Source organism: Electrophorus electricus, chromosome 3 (assembly GCF_041902795.1).
Source record: "Electrophorus electricus isolate QZ-2024a chromosome 3, ASM4190279v1, whole genome shotgun sequence".
In the NCBI taxonomy this organism is placed as follows: Eukaryota; Metazoa; Chordata; class Actinopteri; order Gymnotiformes; family Gymnotidae; genus Electrophorus; species Electrophorus electricus.
Genome location: NC_137499.1, coordinates 35,627,007 through 35,640,453, shown reverse-complemented (window position 1 = coordinate 35,640,453; position 13,447 = coordinate 35,627,007). Strand labels below are relative to the sequence as shown.

The 13,447-nt window shown below is 41.8% G+C and overlaps 2 protein-coding genes across 8 annotated transcripts in view; one reads left to right on the top strand and one right to left on the bottom strand.

Moving 5' to 3' along the window:
* helz (helicase with zinc finger) overlaps positions 1-1,886 on the bottom strand; it is a 32,505-nt gene extending 30,619 nt beyond the window's left edge. For 4 of the 5 annotated variants that reach the window (XM_081711306.1, XM_081711310.1, XM_035521918.2 and 1 more), the window contains exon 1: positions 1,792-1,886. The gene's annotated coding sequence lies outside the window, so the exon portion shown is untranslated. Of the gene's footprint in view, positions 1-299; positions 418-1,791 lie in introns of those variants that run through there. The other variant, XM_081711307.1, reaches the window with a different exon arrangement.
* A 1,368-nt stretch (positions 1,887-3,254) lies between these two features.
* pitpnc1a (phosphatidylinositol transfer protein cytoplasmic 1a) overlaps positions 3,255-13,447 on the top strand; it is a 38,604-nt gene continuing 28,411 nt past the window's right edge. Inside the window, exons 1-2 of one of the 3 annotated variants that reach the window (XM_035527429.2) lie at positions 3,255-3,451; positions 3,588-3,879. In XM_035527429.2, the coding sequence (XP_035383322.1) occupies positions 3,832-3,879 (48 nt within the window). In that variant the 5' untranslated portion in view covers positions 3,255-3,451; positions 3,588-3,831. Of the gene's footprint in view, positions 3,469-3,587; positions 3,880-4,387; positions 4,723-13,447 lie in introns of those variants that run through there. The other 2 variants (XM_081711305.1, XM_081711304.1) reach the window with 2 other exon arrangements.

Genomic DNA, 13,447 nt, shown 5'->3' with positions numbered 1-13,447 from the left:
CTCAATGTATATAAAAGCCAGGAATTAGTCATATCAATTTTTTTTTCTCATTCTTTTGGTATTCATGCCATGGCTAATCTCTTAGCTTACAGCTGTTAGGGACCAACTGCAGTGCTGTTAAGTCATTTCACCCTTTTCCATAGTAACATGGGCGCAGCTGTACGTTCCAGCTGGATCAGGTTGTACAGCTGGGGCCTGTGCAATTAGCCTTCCATGTTTTATAGTTTGAAGCAGGCAAGTCACGAATGTGCTACAAACCATGCTCTCATCAACTTCGACAATACAGCATTGCTCTTAACTGTGAAAGATGAGATCAAGGCCAATTTCTACAAAGAGCCATCCTTTTAGTGGTTCATCTACACATCTGGCAAAATGGCTTGTTCTTCCTGGGTAAACCAACCAAGTGTTCAATAACGTCTGTGGCATGAGACCATAGACAAATAGGATTGTGATGATTATTATTACAAGTTATACTCAAACTTAAAATCAATTTACAGCATCATTGCTCAATAAAAATATAACATAACAAAAGTAAACAAAAACAAGCTTGATGGAGCATTTAAGGGGAAACAGCAGAACATACAGGGAAGGCACAAACCATTTTATCATTCATTTTAAAATGTATCAGTAATGAACAAAAGAAGGGTTAGAGAGAGCACCGTGAAGAAAACATGGGTTTTTAATAGTGAACTGTATATTGACCAGGATGTCAGGGGTACACCGGGAGCGATTTTAAGTTTGAGACGCCGGAAGACTAAACGACCCAAGGTTGTGGTATTGATGAAAGTGTCATTTTACAAAGCAAAGTGCACGTCATTTAAGAAACATTAAAACACACATTCGGAGGAAAACGCTAGAGTTTCTAATACACAGAGTATAAAATGTGTACGACTGCTGTGGTCACGGTGAGCTCCATATCCAGCTCTATATAGGAGAGAGAAAACAAACGCAAGGCATGTCTCAACATCAAGCCATAGCGTGCAGTTTAACCCGTGCATCTAATTAACCGCGATCACACCAAAAAAGGCGACACAGACACTAAGAAAAATATAAACAGCCTATATTTGGACTCCGGGTCAGTTAATAATAGATGTCCCGTCTGAGTGTGTGTTGCATGTCCATCAAGCGAAGAAAAACAACTAGCCTTATTGTGCTGTGACACAGAAAATGCGAACCGACGCCGCAGAAAAAGAAAACCGAATAATACGCGGGTCCGGTAACATTACAGGCGATTTTGGGGGGGCATCGCCGTTGTTTTTCCGACTCCGTCCAAGGGCCGGTGAGCACAATACGGCGCCGCTGGCTGAGCGGCCGCGGGCTGCGACTCCGGTCTAGCGGAGCTAACTGTGATGTCGGCCAGCTAGCAGGACGCTCCTCACGGCCTCGGTGTCCCAACGCCCCCGTAGTCCCGTCTACGCAGCGGCGAGCAGGTTCGCCCAGCAACATCCACAATACGAGACGTGCTGGCGCCTTATAACACAAGCGTCGAGTCGCCCGTGAAATCAGCGCTGCTAACTTGGGGCTCGGCGAGACGAGCCACTTGCAGACGAAGCGGCTAGTTGGGTTAGCGAGCTGGCTAACGAACTCTTTAACGTTAGCCAGCTTCTGGGACTGCGGCTCGGGCCTTATTGTGTATCGACTGATACCGCAAAGGGGAGCGGTGCTCGTTTGGGTTTTATAGCTCGTTGGGCCACGCACTATCTATACCTTCGCCAGCATAACAATATAACTCAGTACGTCCGAGTCGGAGAGGCACACGGATAAAAGGTCTTGAAGGAAGTCTGCACTTACCTAGCCTTACTTTCTACGCCATCTTGGATCCACTTGTCAGCCTATCGCACGGCATTATGGGCAAATATTTCTGCGCCCGCTTTCTTGGAACTGCTACAGTGTACAAGTACAGCAGATCACGAGAATTGACTTGGTACGTTAATGCCTAAAGGGACAATACTAGTTCCATCAAAACCAGGATGTGAAGACGGCCGAAGTGTATATCCATTGTGGAAGATGAAGACCTATAGCGTAATTAGCGTGCGTTTTAAAGTGCATAGGGCTGGTATTCACCATTGCACACCATGATACTCACTGATATCATCAGCAGGTTAGTTGTTATGATGATGGTATAATACAGTTTGCCTGTTTCCTTCCTAAAGCAACTTTTCAGTAGATAGGTTTTTTACACAAATACACAATGCATTGTAACTGATCACGCATGCAAATACTTGCAAATATATATATATCTCTCTCTCAAATGTTGTCTACAACAATTACTTTGCAGTTACCTTTGTCTGTGGGGCCTTTGATGATTCCAGTATGAAACCAAGCCCTGCTAACTCGGTGAGCTCAGATGGGCTTCAGTAATGCTGATCATGGCCTTGCTTTACCCAACTTGTTTACTCTTAGAGTCATGACAACAGTGAGGATCTGTGTTAAAAACTTCATCATGTCTGGCAATAGGCTTTCCCCCCCCAAAAAAATGCCAGAAGATTGATTAGCTAGTAGGTTTCCTTAATACCTGTGAGCCATTTAATGGCTATGATTCTCGTTTAAGTTTCTTAACTTTAATACATTTAGTCTTTAGTCACTTAGTTCTGTGACAGAAATCACTGTGGCAGAAAACAAACACAGCTGTGAACCAGTAGGGCCTTAAGCTTGCCACCATCCACTCAAAAGTGAAACTGTTCAGTACTATTTAAAAATAGCAAAAAGCAGACATACATTGTCTGGTTCAGCTGATAGGATCTTTATTGCATACTAGCCTTTCCTGTTTTACATTGAGGGACTTATTGCTGCCGACCCAGGGTGAGTACATGAGCAATGTCGCTGTCGCTGGTTCTACAATGCTTGCATCCCACCCCCACCCCCAGGTAAGTTTGGTAGTGCATATGTTTGCATATCTGTGTATAGGACCATGGAATGGAGTAAAAGAAAAACTGTTCAAAAAGTATCAACTCGTGTAAGGAACTTATTAAACTTACCGCAGCTTTCCGCGTTGCTTCACTAATGCTACTAGCAGTAATAAACCATAATTTCCCAATCCCGGACATCAAAACAACCCTGTACACCAAACCCATTTCATTAACAAGCTTTTCATTAAAGTGTTATAACAGGGAAAGCTCACTGCAGAGGGTAACGAGCTACATGGCCGGGACGCTGGTATACTGTAGTAAAGCGTACGTGGCGCCGCCTGGAGTTTGTTGTAGAACCTGCAGTTTCAATTCTTCCGCGTAGTAGCGGTGCACCACGCTGGTTCAGTGCCCTCTAGTAATCGTATCGGCAACTGAGCATCCCGCGATAGCGCCGCGAATGAGTGGCAGCTTTTTGAATTTTACTGGTTGAATAATATATATGTTCGAGTTTTTGTTTTTTTTGGGGTGAAAAATCGATGTTACTGAATGAAAAATTTATTCACTTTACTCCATAAAACATCGAGGTATCCGGAGTCGGACAGGTAGGCTATCGTAAAAGGTGCGCTAAGTGTGGTTGAGGATAAGACTGAGTTTAAAGGATTACTAACTCTGTCGTTTGTTTCTTTCTTCCTACATAAGACAAACCGCTGCAAAATCCATTTTTATTATCTTCTTTAGGTTATTCTGGAAAAGGGGAATGTATATATCCCTCGGTACGATCTAATGAAGAGCTCTCACCTTCAACGGCAACGTCGGACTACAGATATATATATATATATATATATATATATATATATATATATATAATATATTATTCTCTTAAAGCCTACAATATTAAAGCCAAATATTCTAACTAATATAGTTAGATTATTCCCATTGAACTCATTGCTTCACCAAGTGCAGATATACATTCAGGAGGACGATGCTGATGAAGGAATACAGAATATGTATGCCACTCACGGTGGAGGAGGTATGTACATGTTGACATATCATTCCTAACTACCTTTAAAACTCACTCTTCTGTCCGACTTTTATTTTAGGAGATTCCTACATATGGTAGGCCATATATTGGTAACACAGGCGAACTTATCGAAGTAGATAGTTACAATAACTGGTGTGGAAGGAAAGATTATGAAAGCAGTTGGCGTGTGCGCGCATAGTTTTTTGTCGTTTTAATTTGCCTACCTTGCATAAGAGAATGTAAGACGGGTAATTATAGTCTTTAAATCTGGTTGTTCTATATCTATGAATATCTATAGCCCATCTATAAAACATAAAACTACAGTGATATAAAATCATACAGGTCGGGGAAAAGCCTTTATTTCATACTTTATTGTTGTTTGGAATGAACATCTATAGACATACTGAAAGCCACTTGGTGGTGCTATTGGAATTTCTTATCAGCGGAGGTTTGATTGAAACCACGAGGTCGTGCTTTAATCGTGCACTCACTATGGGTAAGGGATCTCGCCCAATCCACTCCCTTTTGACGTATGGGCTGAAAAAGAAACGACAGCTTCGGCAAAGCTACTGACTAAGCGATTAACTACTATGATTGCAGTTAATTGCATATCATGACTTTGCTTCTAAAGTTATGCGCTCAATTGTTTGTTTGTTTTTTTACTTTTATTTATACAAGCTAGGGCAGCTAAGTAACCAGATCCTCGATCTTTTAAAGGGCAGGGTAGGTAGGAAGACTGATGTGTTCCTGTCCAGAAAAGGGACCGCTGAATCTGACGTATTGGGTCAACTATCTTGGAGCACTGATAGGAGATCAAACCATGCATCCACTATTAAGTTCCCAACTTCCTGGGTTTGTGATACTCTGCACTGGCACTGTACAATGTGTATATTGCATGTTTTGTACTTAATACTATGCAATATTATTTTAAAAGTTCCAGTGATCTTAAATATTACATTTACTGCATAGCTACAATGTGAAATGTGTAACGAGATTTTGCATTTTCTGCCTTGAGTAACTAGTCACAATTAAAATAGCAGAGTATTTAAACTTATAAGTATGTAAATTGGAGGAGAAATAACACATGAATATCAGCTATTTAGCGTTAAAGTGTATATATTTATATAGTTTAATTATAAATTAAATTGATTTTTTTTCTGACATGATATAACATAGGCCACCTATACCTTGCATATCTTTGCACTGAGCGTTCTAATATACAATTCATGTGCAGCCTCTGGCGTTATTTTAGGAATGGCTTCATCATTAGAGAACAGCTTGGCAGGTTGAAAAGTACATGCGCAGGTGCAGTTGGGACACATAAATAGACCCCTTTGTGCATCCACAGAAATGCATAAATCACGCTACCCCTGAATCCGAGTAGTAGGAATACCTCCATGCTATGTGCATCACAGGGGAAAGACAACTTCATATGCTTATGAATATAAACAAATTCATGTATAATGGCAAGGAAATCTGTCACATTATAGCCAATATGATGACGCTTATCCCAAACATCTTGCTGTAGGTAGACTAACATCATCTAATTATAAAATTAGCTAGTATTGCTTTGGAAAAAGGAATTATTTTACAAACAGGGTATAATAAATCTGGCTGTGACACCAATCTGAAAGTAATCAGATTCTAATCTTTTAGGTTAGACAGTTTATTACATTATTCATCATTTTCATGAAAACAACTTTCATGAAAACATAACTGCACCATGTAAGCTGTTGCTGTCTCATGTCCAGATTGTTAGCTAAAGAGCTATTTCAAATCAAGGTTGTAATTAAGGTCCTTCTTTGTTGGGATACTGAGAACTTTGACCAATTGTCTCTGAATGCTTCCTTGGAACCTTTCCTTGATATACTTAGAATGCTTTCTAGTTTCCTAAAAATGTTCCCAGAACATACACAAACCATCACAATTATAGAAGTTCATAGCCATTTCATTACAGTCTACATTTTCTAAATATTCCAAAGGCTTTCCAAATGTTGCAGGAACCTTTTTCTAGCTGAAGTGAGAATCGTAGGTTCATGAGAAACCCAGGCCATTCACAGAACTTGAAGATGATGTTTTTGTGGTTAAATAGTATCAAGTCTTGAAAAGACTGTTCTGATATGCAACCATGCAATAACTTATATAGAAAAGACATTATCTGAGGCAGTCAGTTACTGAAAAGACTGCATATTCTATTCCATCTGATGTGCTTCAGCAGTCCACAAGACTGGAATTTGATGATGTTTTAGATCTTCCTGATCCTGAATGGCTCTTTGAATTAGTGAATTATTCCCTCCAAGGGATGTTCACGTGTTGTCTTAAGACTCCATTGCTCTTCAATGTGTGAATGCCTTCTGCACTGAAAGGAGATGAAGCGATTGCAGTGGAATTGTAAAAAGACGTCCGTGTTAGCAACGGATCTTCTTCGCCTCCTCTTATTAACAGACAGAAGTGGCTGCTGATTTATGGTCACAATAGCTTTGTTCCTTTGCGAGCCATCTGCTGACCGACACCACAGATGTACGGGATTTTGTGGTGGGTGAGCAGCCTGCTAAAATGCATCATCAAGCAAGTGAAAAAAAAAAAAACTCTAAAGCTGCAGGACATCAGTTAGAAGGGAACGGAAATCAGTCCAGCCAGTTATTTTTTGCCCAGTGTGTTTTAATTGCTTACTAGAACAAAATAGTTTGAATAAACACTGATTTTATGCTGCCATCCTTTAAATGTTTAGCACTGCTCATATAGCCAACTGGGCCAAGTGTGATTAAACACTTTATAAATTAAGCCACTGATGTGCAAGTACCTCTAAAATTAAACATAGGTGTGGTTAATTAGTCCTGGGCTGCTTTATGTAGCATAATGCAAATATAATAAATTAAATACAATATTATGTCATTCAGATGTTTTAATGCATCCTGACCCTGGAAAGCTTCAAGGGGGAAGGAATAATGGCACCATTATGAAACCGTGTTTGCACTGTGTGTTTGTCGGGGAGGGGGCACGTATGTATGCATTTCTTTGTGTACATGCATGTGTTTGATTGTGTAGTCTGTTTCAGGTCTAATGCACAACAGAAGGAATAGACCATTTGACAACTTCATGGAGGGCTGACCTGCCTGGCAACAGCATTTCAGTAATGGAAATAGCAAACAGCCACTGTTAACATGTCCAGAGCAGTAATGCAGTTTATGGAGACATGCATGTTAGGCAAAATAGCAGGAATGGTTCTGATGCACTGTACCAAGGACAGGTGGTTTACAGATTTTTGAGTGCCTGATCTATCCAGTTCTACCCAGTAGTAATTGTGCTTTGATGGCCAAACAACCTTTGAGTTGTTAGCATACTTTTTAGACGAGCCCTCAGAGGCAGCGCAGTGTGTGGCATCCCAGGTGCAATGAGCTCGACACAGAGATAAAGCTAATAACATTGTATGTAATGCATGAACTTACACTGCAATTTGTAGCCAGGGACTCCTAGTAACTGCAGCTCTAGCTGTGGTTTTGTGTTGTGTAACCTGCTGTCTGGAGAAGTGTCCTGTGCTTGGCTTACTGGGGCGCTCTTGTGTGGATTTCTCCCTCAAGGTTAAGCCTTTTTCCCCAGAGTAGTAAAAGGCACTAGATGTCAACAGACTAATGGGTGGAATGGATTTCTCCTGCTGTCTTTGAGCCTTGGGTTTGCAGCGCTGTTTTGTTTACTGAGCTTGGTTTTAACTTTGAAGGGACAGTGATTATTGTGGTATTTCATGACAGCATAAGTATGACAGAATATATTGTTATGTTTACATTTATGTCACTGTAATCCCAGTAATGTTGCACAGCATTGTGCATTAGAGACTGGTCTTCTTAGACATTTTACACATAATTTAAACACTGTACTACCGCAGTTAGTGAATGTTCAGACTCTCAATTCTAGCAATATTAGTGTGCGATTTATCCCATTTTACAGCTAACGCTTTACTTAAGCTCTTTGTAAGGTTTATTGAGTTCCATTGTGCCTTTATTAAGATGTCTTCCATTCCTGTGTAATCTGCACTTGTGCTGTTTCTCATAGCCTAACCTCAGCAGACATCAAGTAAATGGAATTTCTTTCCTTTCAAAATGAATATCAAGCGCAAGTTGTAACATCTTTCTTGCGCCAGTACCTAGCCCTCTGTCAGCAGAATGTTCTGCGTCATCTTTACCAAAAGCTAGCGCATAACTCAAAGAAGCCCCAGTAGTAAGAGAGAAGTGGGAATGCTTATTTCACTGTGAAGGTTCTGTGGATTGAGGAGATACTGCAATGACTAGAATTCCAGACGGCTCATACCGTTGCCAGAGTCAGTTGGCTGGAATCAGGCTCTTGTGGCATCTGCCTTGGAGACCACGGCTAGGGTTCCCAGTGGCTGTTAGTTTTATGCTTGGGTGTTTAATGGTAGAACAATGTGTTATTTTACTCATGGGTTCTGTTTATGGTTTATTTGGTGTAGTTGTGTCCTTCTTGGTTATTTTACGTAGATTTGGGCTGCCATCGCTATGTGTTGAGGTGCGCTTTCTTTATGGCTATCTCCTCCCATTTCCCCAGTTATCACCAACCCTTTTCTGGTGTGGTTAAATGCTTGCTGAGCAGCTGACAAATCTTTTTTTTTCTTCTGTACTGGCACCACACTTTGTTTACTTTAGAGATTTATCAAAGCCTTTAACTGAGGCTTTGCAGATCTGCCAATGTAATGTTCTGATGAACCATTTGATTAGGACTGTGTGATATAATTTAAAATCAATCCTGTTTTGCCATTCAGTTGACAGCTCTGAAATGCAGGCTTCTTTATATAAAGTTCATGTTAAACCTGTCTATCCAGTTATAAATTGTGATTCTTGAGAATGGTAGTTCTTAGATCACTACACTGAAAATAATTTTTTAATTAATGTTAACATACCAATATGAGCAGTACAGCTGGAAACATTTTCACTCTAACTCCAGTAGGCTTCCATTTTAGTCTCGAGAGCAGTTTAAAAAATGCATTTGGTGGTTTCTCTTGTCTCACAGGAAATAAATAAAAACATCCAAAAACACCTAAAAATATAGACTAACAAAACATAATGTACAACTATATGTACCAAATTAGCAACCTAGTATCAAAATGAGGAGTCACAGCCATTTCTCAGGTGTGGCTCTCAGTCGTGATGCCCGGAGCTCCATTACTGAACTGCTCCATGATTGTTGTACTCAGCTCCTGAATGTGCAAGAGCAGAAGGAAATGAGTGAATGCAATGAAGCCAAATGGTTCTGGCATGAAACCTGAAGATTTCCTGAAGTGTGACATATTCTGAACTTTTTCTTTATCCAGGTCTTATTGGAAAAGAATAGGGGTCACTAATGAAGGTCTCAAAAGTAAAGGGCTTTTATGTGGGCCCATCAACCAAGTGGATTGTTCTGACTTTAAAACAGTTGTTTCAGAGTTGCTTTGCTGCAGGCAGGAGGAACGAAGCTCAAACCATTGCTCTTTTATGCTTTGAATTACAATCCCTCTGGTTTGAGGAGAATAAGCTTTGTAGTCATGGTTACTGATATAAAACATTGTTTCATAAAACTGGAGTAATTCAAAGTAGGGGAGTTCATTGCAGTTAGCTGACCCTTCAGTTTTATGTTCTGCATTTCTTGCATTCAATTTGGCACGCCAAATGGTGGTGAGGACTGCTCATACTTTTTGTAGATGACCTCACAGCATATTTCATAGAAACAGGAGTGTTTTAAATACCGCACAAGTAAAATAGTAATTCTATGTTGATCATTCAATCCCTTGGCATTTTTGTCAAACTTTCCTAGAAAAGCTGTTCTTTTTTTAAAAAAACTTGGTAACAAGGCAAGTGAGTCTTTCCTCTTACAGCTATATTTTAACAGCGACCCAATTTGTCCAGAGTTTTTACATTTTCTAAGTGTCTTTGTACATTCAACGCCATACTATATCATATTTTACTTTTTCAACCAAATACTAATTGTTGGCATCATGTATACACACACCTCTCTTAAAAGACTTGTTTGTAACATCATGCTTATATTAACGTTTGAGGCCATATACTCAAAATCAAATTCTACTCATGGTTCAAAGGTCCACAATGCATGTCCACAAAATAAACCTCGGCTCCTCTCAGCCCAGCCGTGGTTGCCAGGTGTTTACAGGCTTGCGCTCTCTATCAGTGCTCTTCTCTGCTACTCCAGGCTTACGGTCTGTTGCTACAAAAATGTAGCCGCTCCCCCTTCACGTGAAATATCTGCAGCTTCATTACAATGTGAACAGATCCACCAAAGTGCACTCAGGAAACCTGCCAAAAATATTTTGTCCTCTTAATGATATCACTAATAGCAGCCATAGTAACACTCCTCTTTATTCAATAAAAAATGTCTGCTCATTCAAATGGGGCAGAATGTAACCAATACTAGATAGGATTGGTAATGCATTGGTAAGTTACCAGGAGCTACTTCAACCGTAGTTATATCTAAGCCTTCTCCAATCTGTCAGATTCTTAAGGGGAAAATGTCATAGAAATATATTGTTTCAGAAACCAACTTATACATTCATTACAAACTTTATTAGTAACACCTACTTTGCCCCTATATTTTGCCAGCCCTCCTCTGCCCCTACCCTTCATAACTGGGAGGTCTCTGACCCGTCTGTCTGGATTATTTGGGCACTTGCCCATTGTCAGCGCTGCCTTGACTCTTACTTTGAATTGGCATGGTAGTGAGTGTTGTGCTGGTGTCAGTCTGTTAGGCATAGCAGTGTTGCTGGAATTTTTACCCATGTTGGTGTCATTGCTGTGTCGAGAGTTGTCTCCCTAACAAAAAAACGTCTATCCAACAGTGGTCCTTTAGTCAGGAATTGGCCATTGATGATGAGGTGGAGGATGACATACACAAAGTGTATGACAGCAGATGGTCTGTCTCTACTTTCACACCTATTAGGTGTTTCTAAAAAATAAGCAAACTTTCTAATAAAGTGGATGGTAGGTGGTGGGAGGTGAGTGTGAATATATATTTCTTTCATTTTGTGTGTGTGTGTGTGTTTCAACTGTCTAGGATGTCTCTTTCATATGAATGCTTCTGTTAAACCAACTAGGCCTCCTGTTTGCTTGCGACTTCTGCTGGCTCTATACCAAATCCTTGGCGCTTCCTAATGAATACGACATGTGAGCAGCCCCACAGGCTGAAGATAACCACCAGGGAGATGCACGCCTGGTCTCATGAGCACATAACGAAGAGCTTCACACCGGCCCTCATACAGGGAGGCTCTGGGTGGAGCTTTGGCAGTGGGGAGTAGCAGGGTCTGGCTGCCGGATCGCATCACAGTGGCACTGTGGGGATTGTCCGTCCCCCAAAGTTTCCGACAGCTGCGCTCCCACCCCAAGCCTGCCGTGACGGCTCGCCCCTCAGGGTTGCCCTGTGTGAAGCATTCAGGCTAAGCCACATTTGCAACAAACTTCCTGGCAAGCGGACAGGAAAACATGGGCCGTGGATTCAGGTGGGCCACATTTATGGGCGAGTGAAGCCAAATATATCGGTAACAGTGCGAAGAGCAGCAGGAACAGCTGGCCAGCCTCTCGCAGCTTAACATCAGGGAGACTTTAGTAACACCTAAAAAGAATGAAGGTGATATGGCGTGTGGTTTTAAGGCTCGCACTAATCATTTGACATCATTCTACGTGATGATTTGTTTTCCATAGTAGGACATTTTTAGTTGCAAACTTAGACTCATTTCCTCCCATTGTTTGATTGGCAGTGTGTCAACTATGGCATGCGTTTCAGAATAATATTTTAAAAGTGCTGAACTGTTGCTGTAGTGGTATGGCCTCACTGAGCTATTTAAGCTTTGTGAAGTGGCAGAGGTCACTAGGCTGATGACGCCCAGTGATTGCTACATTTTCACCGAGGTCCCCACTGCACATCCAGCAGGACCTGATGGCCCTGACCTCCCACAGTACCCCATTCTGGAAGCCTTACAATGCGGAGTCCATTAGGGTTCCCTGTCGCCCCATGCTGTCTCCCACAAAGCCAGCTAATGAAGTGGCTCAATCAGAAAGTCAACCAAAAGTTATTCTCATCAAATCAGCCACGACGTTCGGCCGGCACTCGGCCCTGTGATTGCTCTTCCTTCCTCTTCCTCTTCCTTTCTCGCTAGCCTCCCCCTCCACTCCTGCTTTATTGTGCTATTAATAGTAGTCATGTTTCTTAAAGGGGTGCTCGCCTGATGGTCCAGTGGGAGCTTGTCCAGTGGGAAGAGCCCAGAGCATCTGCCCTCTGCTTTATTGAAACCGGGCCGATTAAGAGCACACCTTTTTGCACCAAGAGGCCTCTTCCTTGGCAACAGGCCATACTTGATAGGCAGTGGCAGGATTTTGTCGCTCACCATTCCTCGGTCCCACACACACCCAGCAATGCTGCACCACGTTACATAGCACGTCGTAAGTGTGTCCATCTAGCAGAAGATGACACGCTTGTTCACTTAGAAGATGACTCTCTTGTTCATCAGTCGAACACCTACTGCACCTTTATAAGAAGGGGTAGGCCAGGTAGAGAAAGAGGTTGGCTCCAGTTCAAAAACTTTCCCTTCCTTCGACTCTGCCTGTGCGGACGGAAGGCAGAGCTCTCTCAGCCGAACCGACAGGACCAAGGTTAAGCCAGACTTCATTATCACTGTTTTGTCAGCCAAGATAGACTGTACCTCATCACAGACCAAAGCAACAGATGTCCGAGTGGGCGAGATGCAGTCCAGCAATGAAAACACCATGCTGACAGCACCACCTGCGCAAGGCCTCTCTTCCAGCAGGCAGCAGGATCACTGAACAAGGCCAGTCCGGGCCCACCAGGCTCTGCTGCGAAGGCCTTCAAACCTTCAAGCTGCGGTGGGTGTCCTGTATAACAGGGCACGGCTGTAAAATGAAAATCCTCCCACCCACTATGAGCACGTGTGTGCTTGATTGTGTGGGTATGCATGCATGCATTTCTCAGCCTGTGGTATGGAGTATGGCTCCGGTAAAGCTAATGGAGGTCCTGTTAGGGCTGTTAGGGCCCTGGGCAAAAATTCAGAGGGGCTCCATCAACCAGCATTCATTGCCATTGTGATATAAAAAATATAACTGTCAAGCATTCATAGCTTGGCCAGACACAGCTTTCATCATTTAGTTACAGAAAAACTAATGTTCAAGTTCCCCTTCCAAATCACATTACTTAAAACATTGCTCTAAAAATGGCAGAGACCACGTTGACTTCATTAACAATGCCCAAGACCAAGTTGACTGGTGTTGACTGGACACACTAGAATGCTCGGCTATCTATGTTAACTAAAAGTTAAAACATCAAAGTAAACAAAAGAAATAATGCAATTCTACTGGAGGTTATGTCATTCACCTCCCGCACAGTTAAGGCTAGACTAGCCGCACAGTTATTTAGAATTATATTTAATACTTGTTATCTGCTACACTCACTGCTGTCATGCTTTTTTCCTACTCTCCCTCTTTTTTCTTCTTTCTCTTTTCACTGCCAGCATCTTCATTTTTGTTGACTTGCTTTCGTTGCTGACAACTTGTTGTCAATAAACAATAAC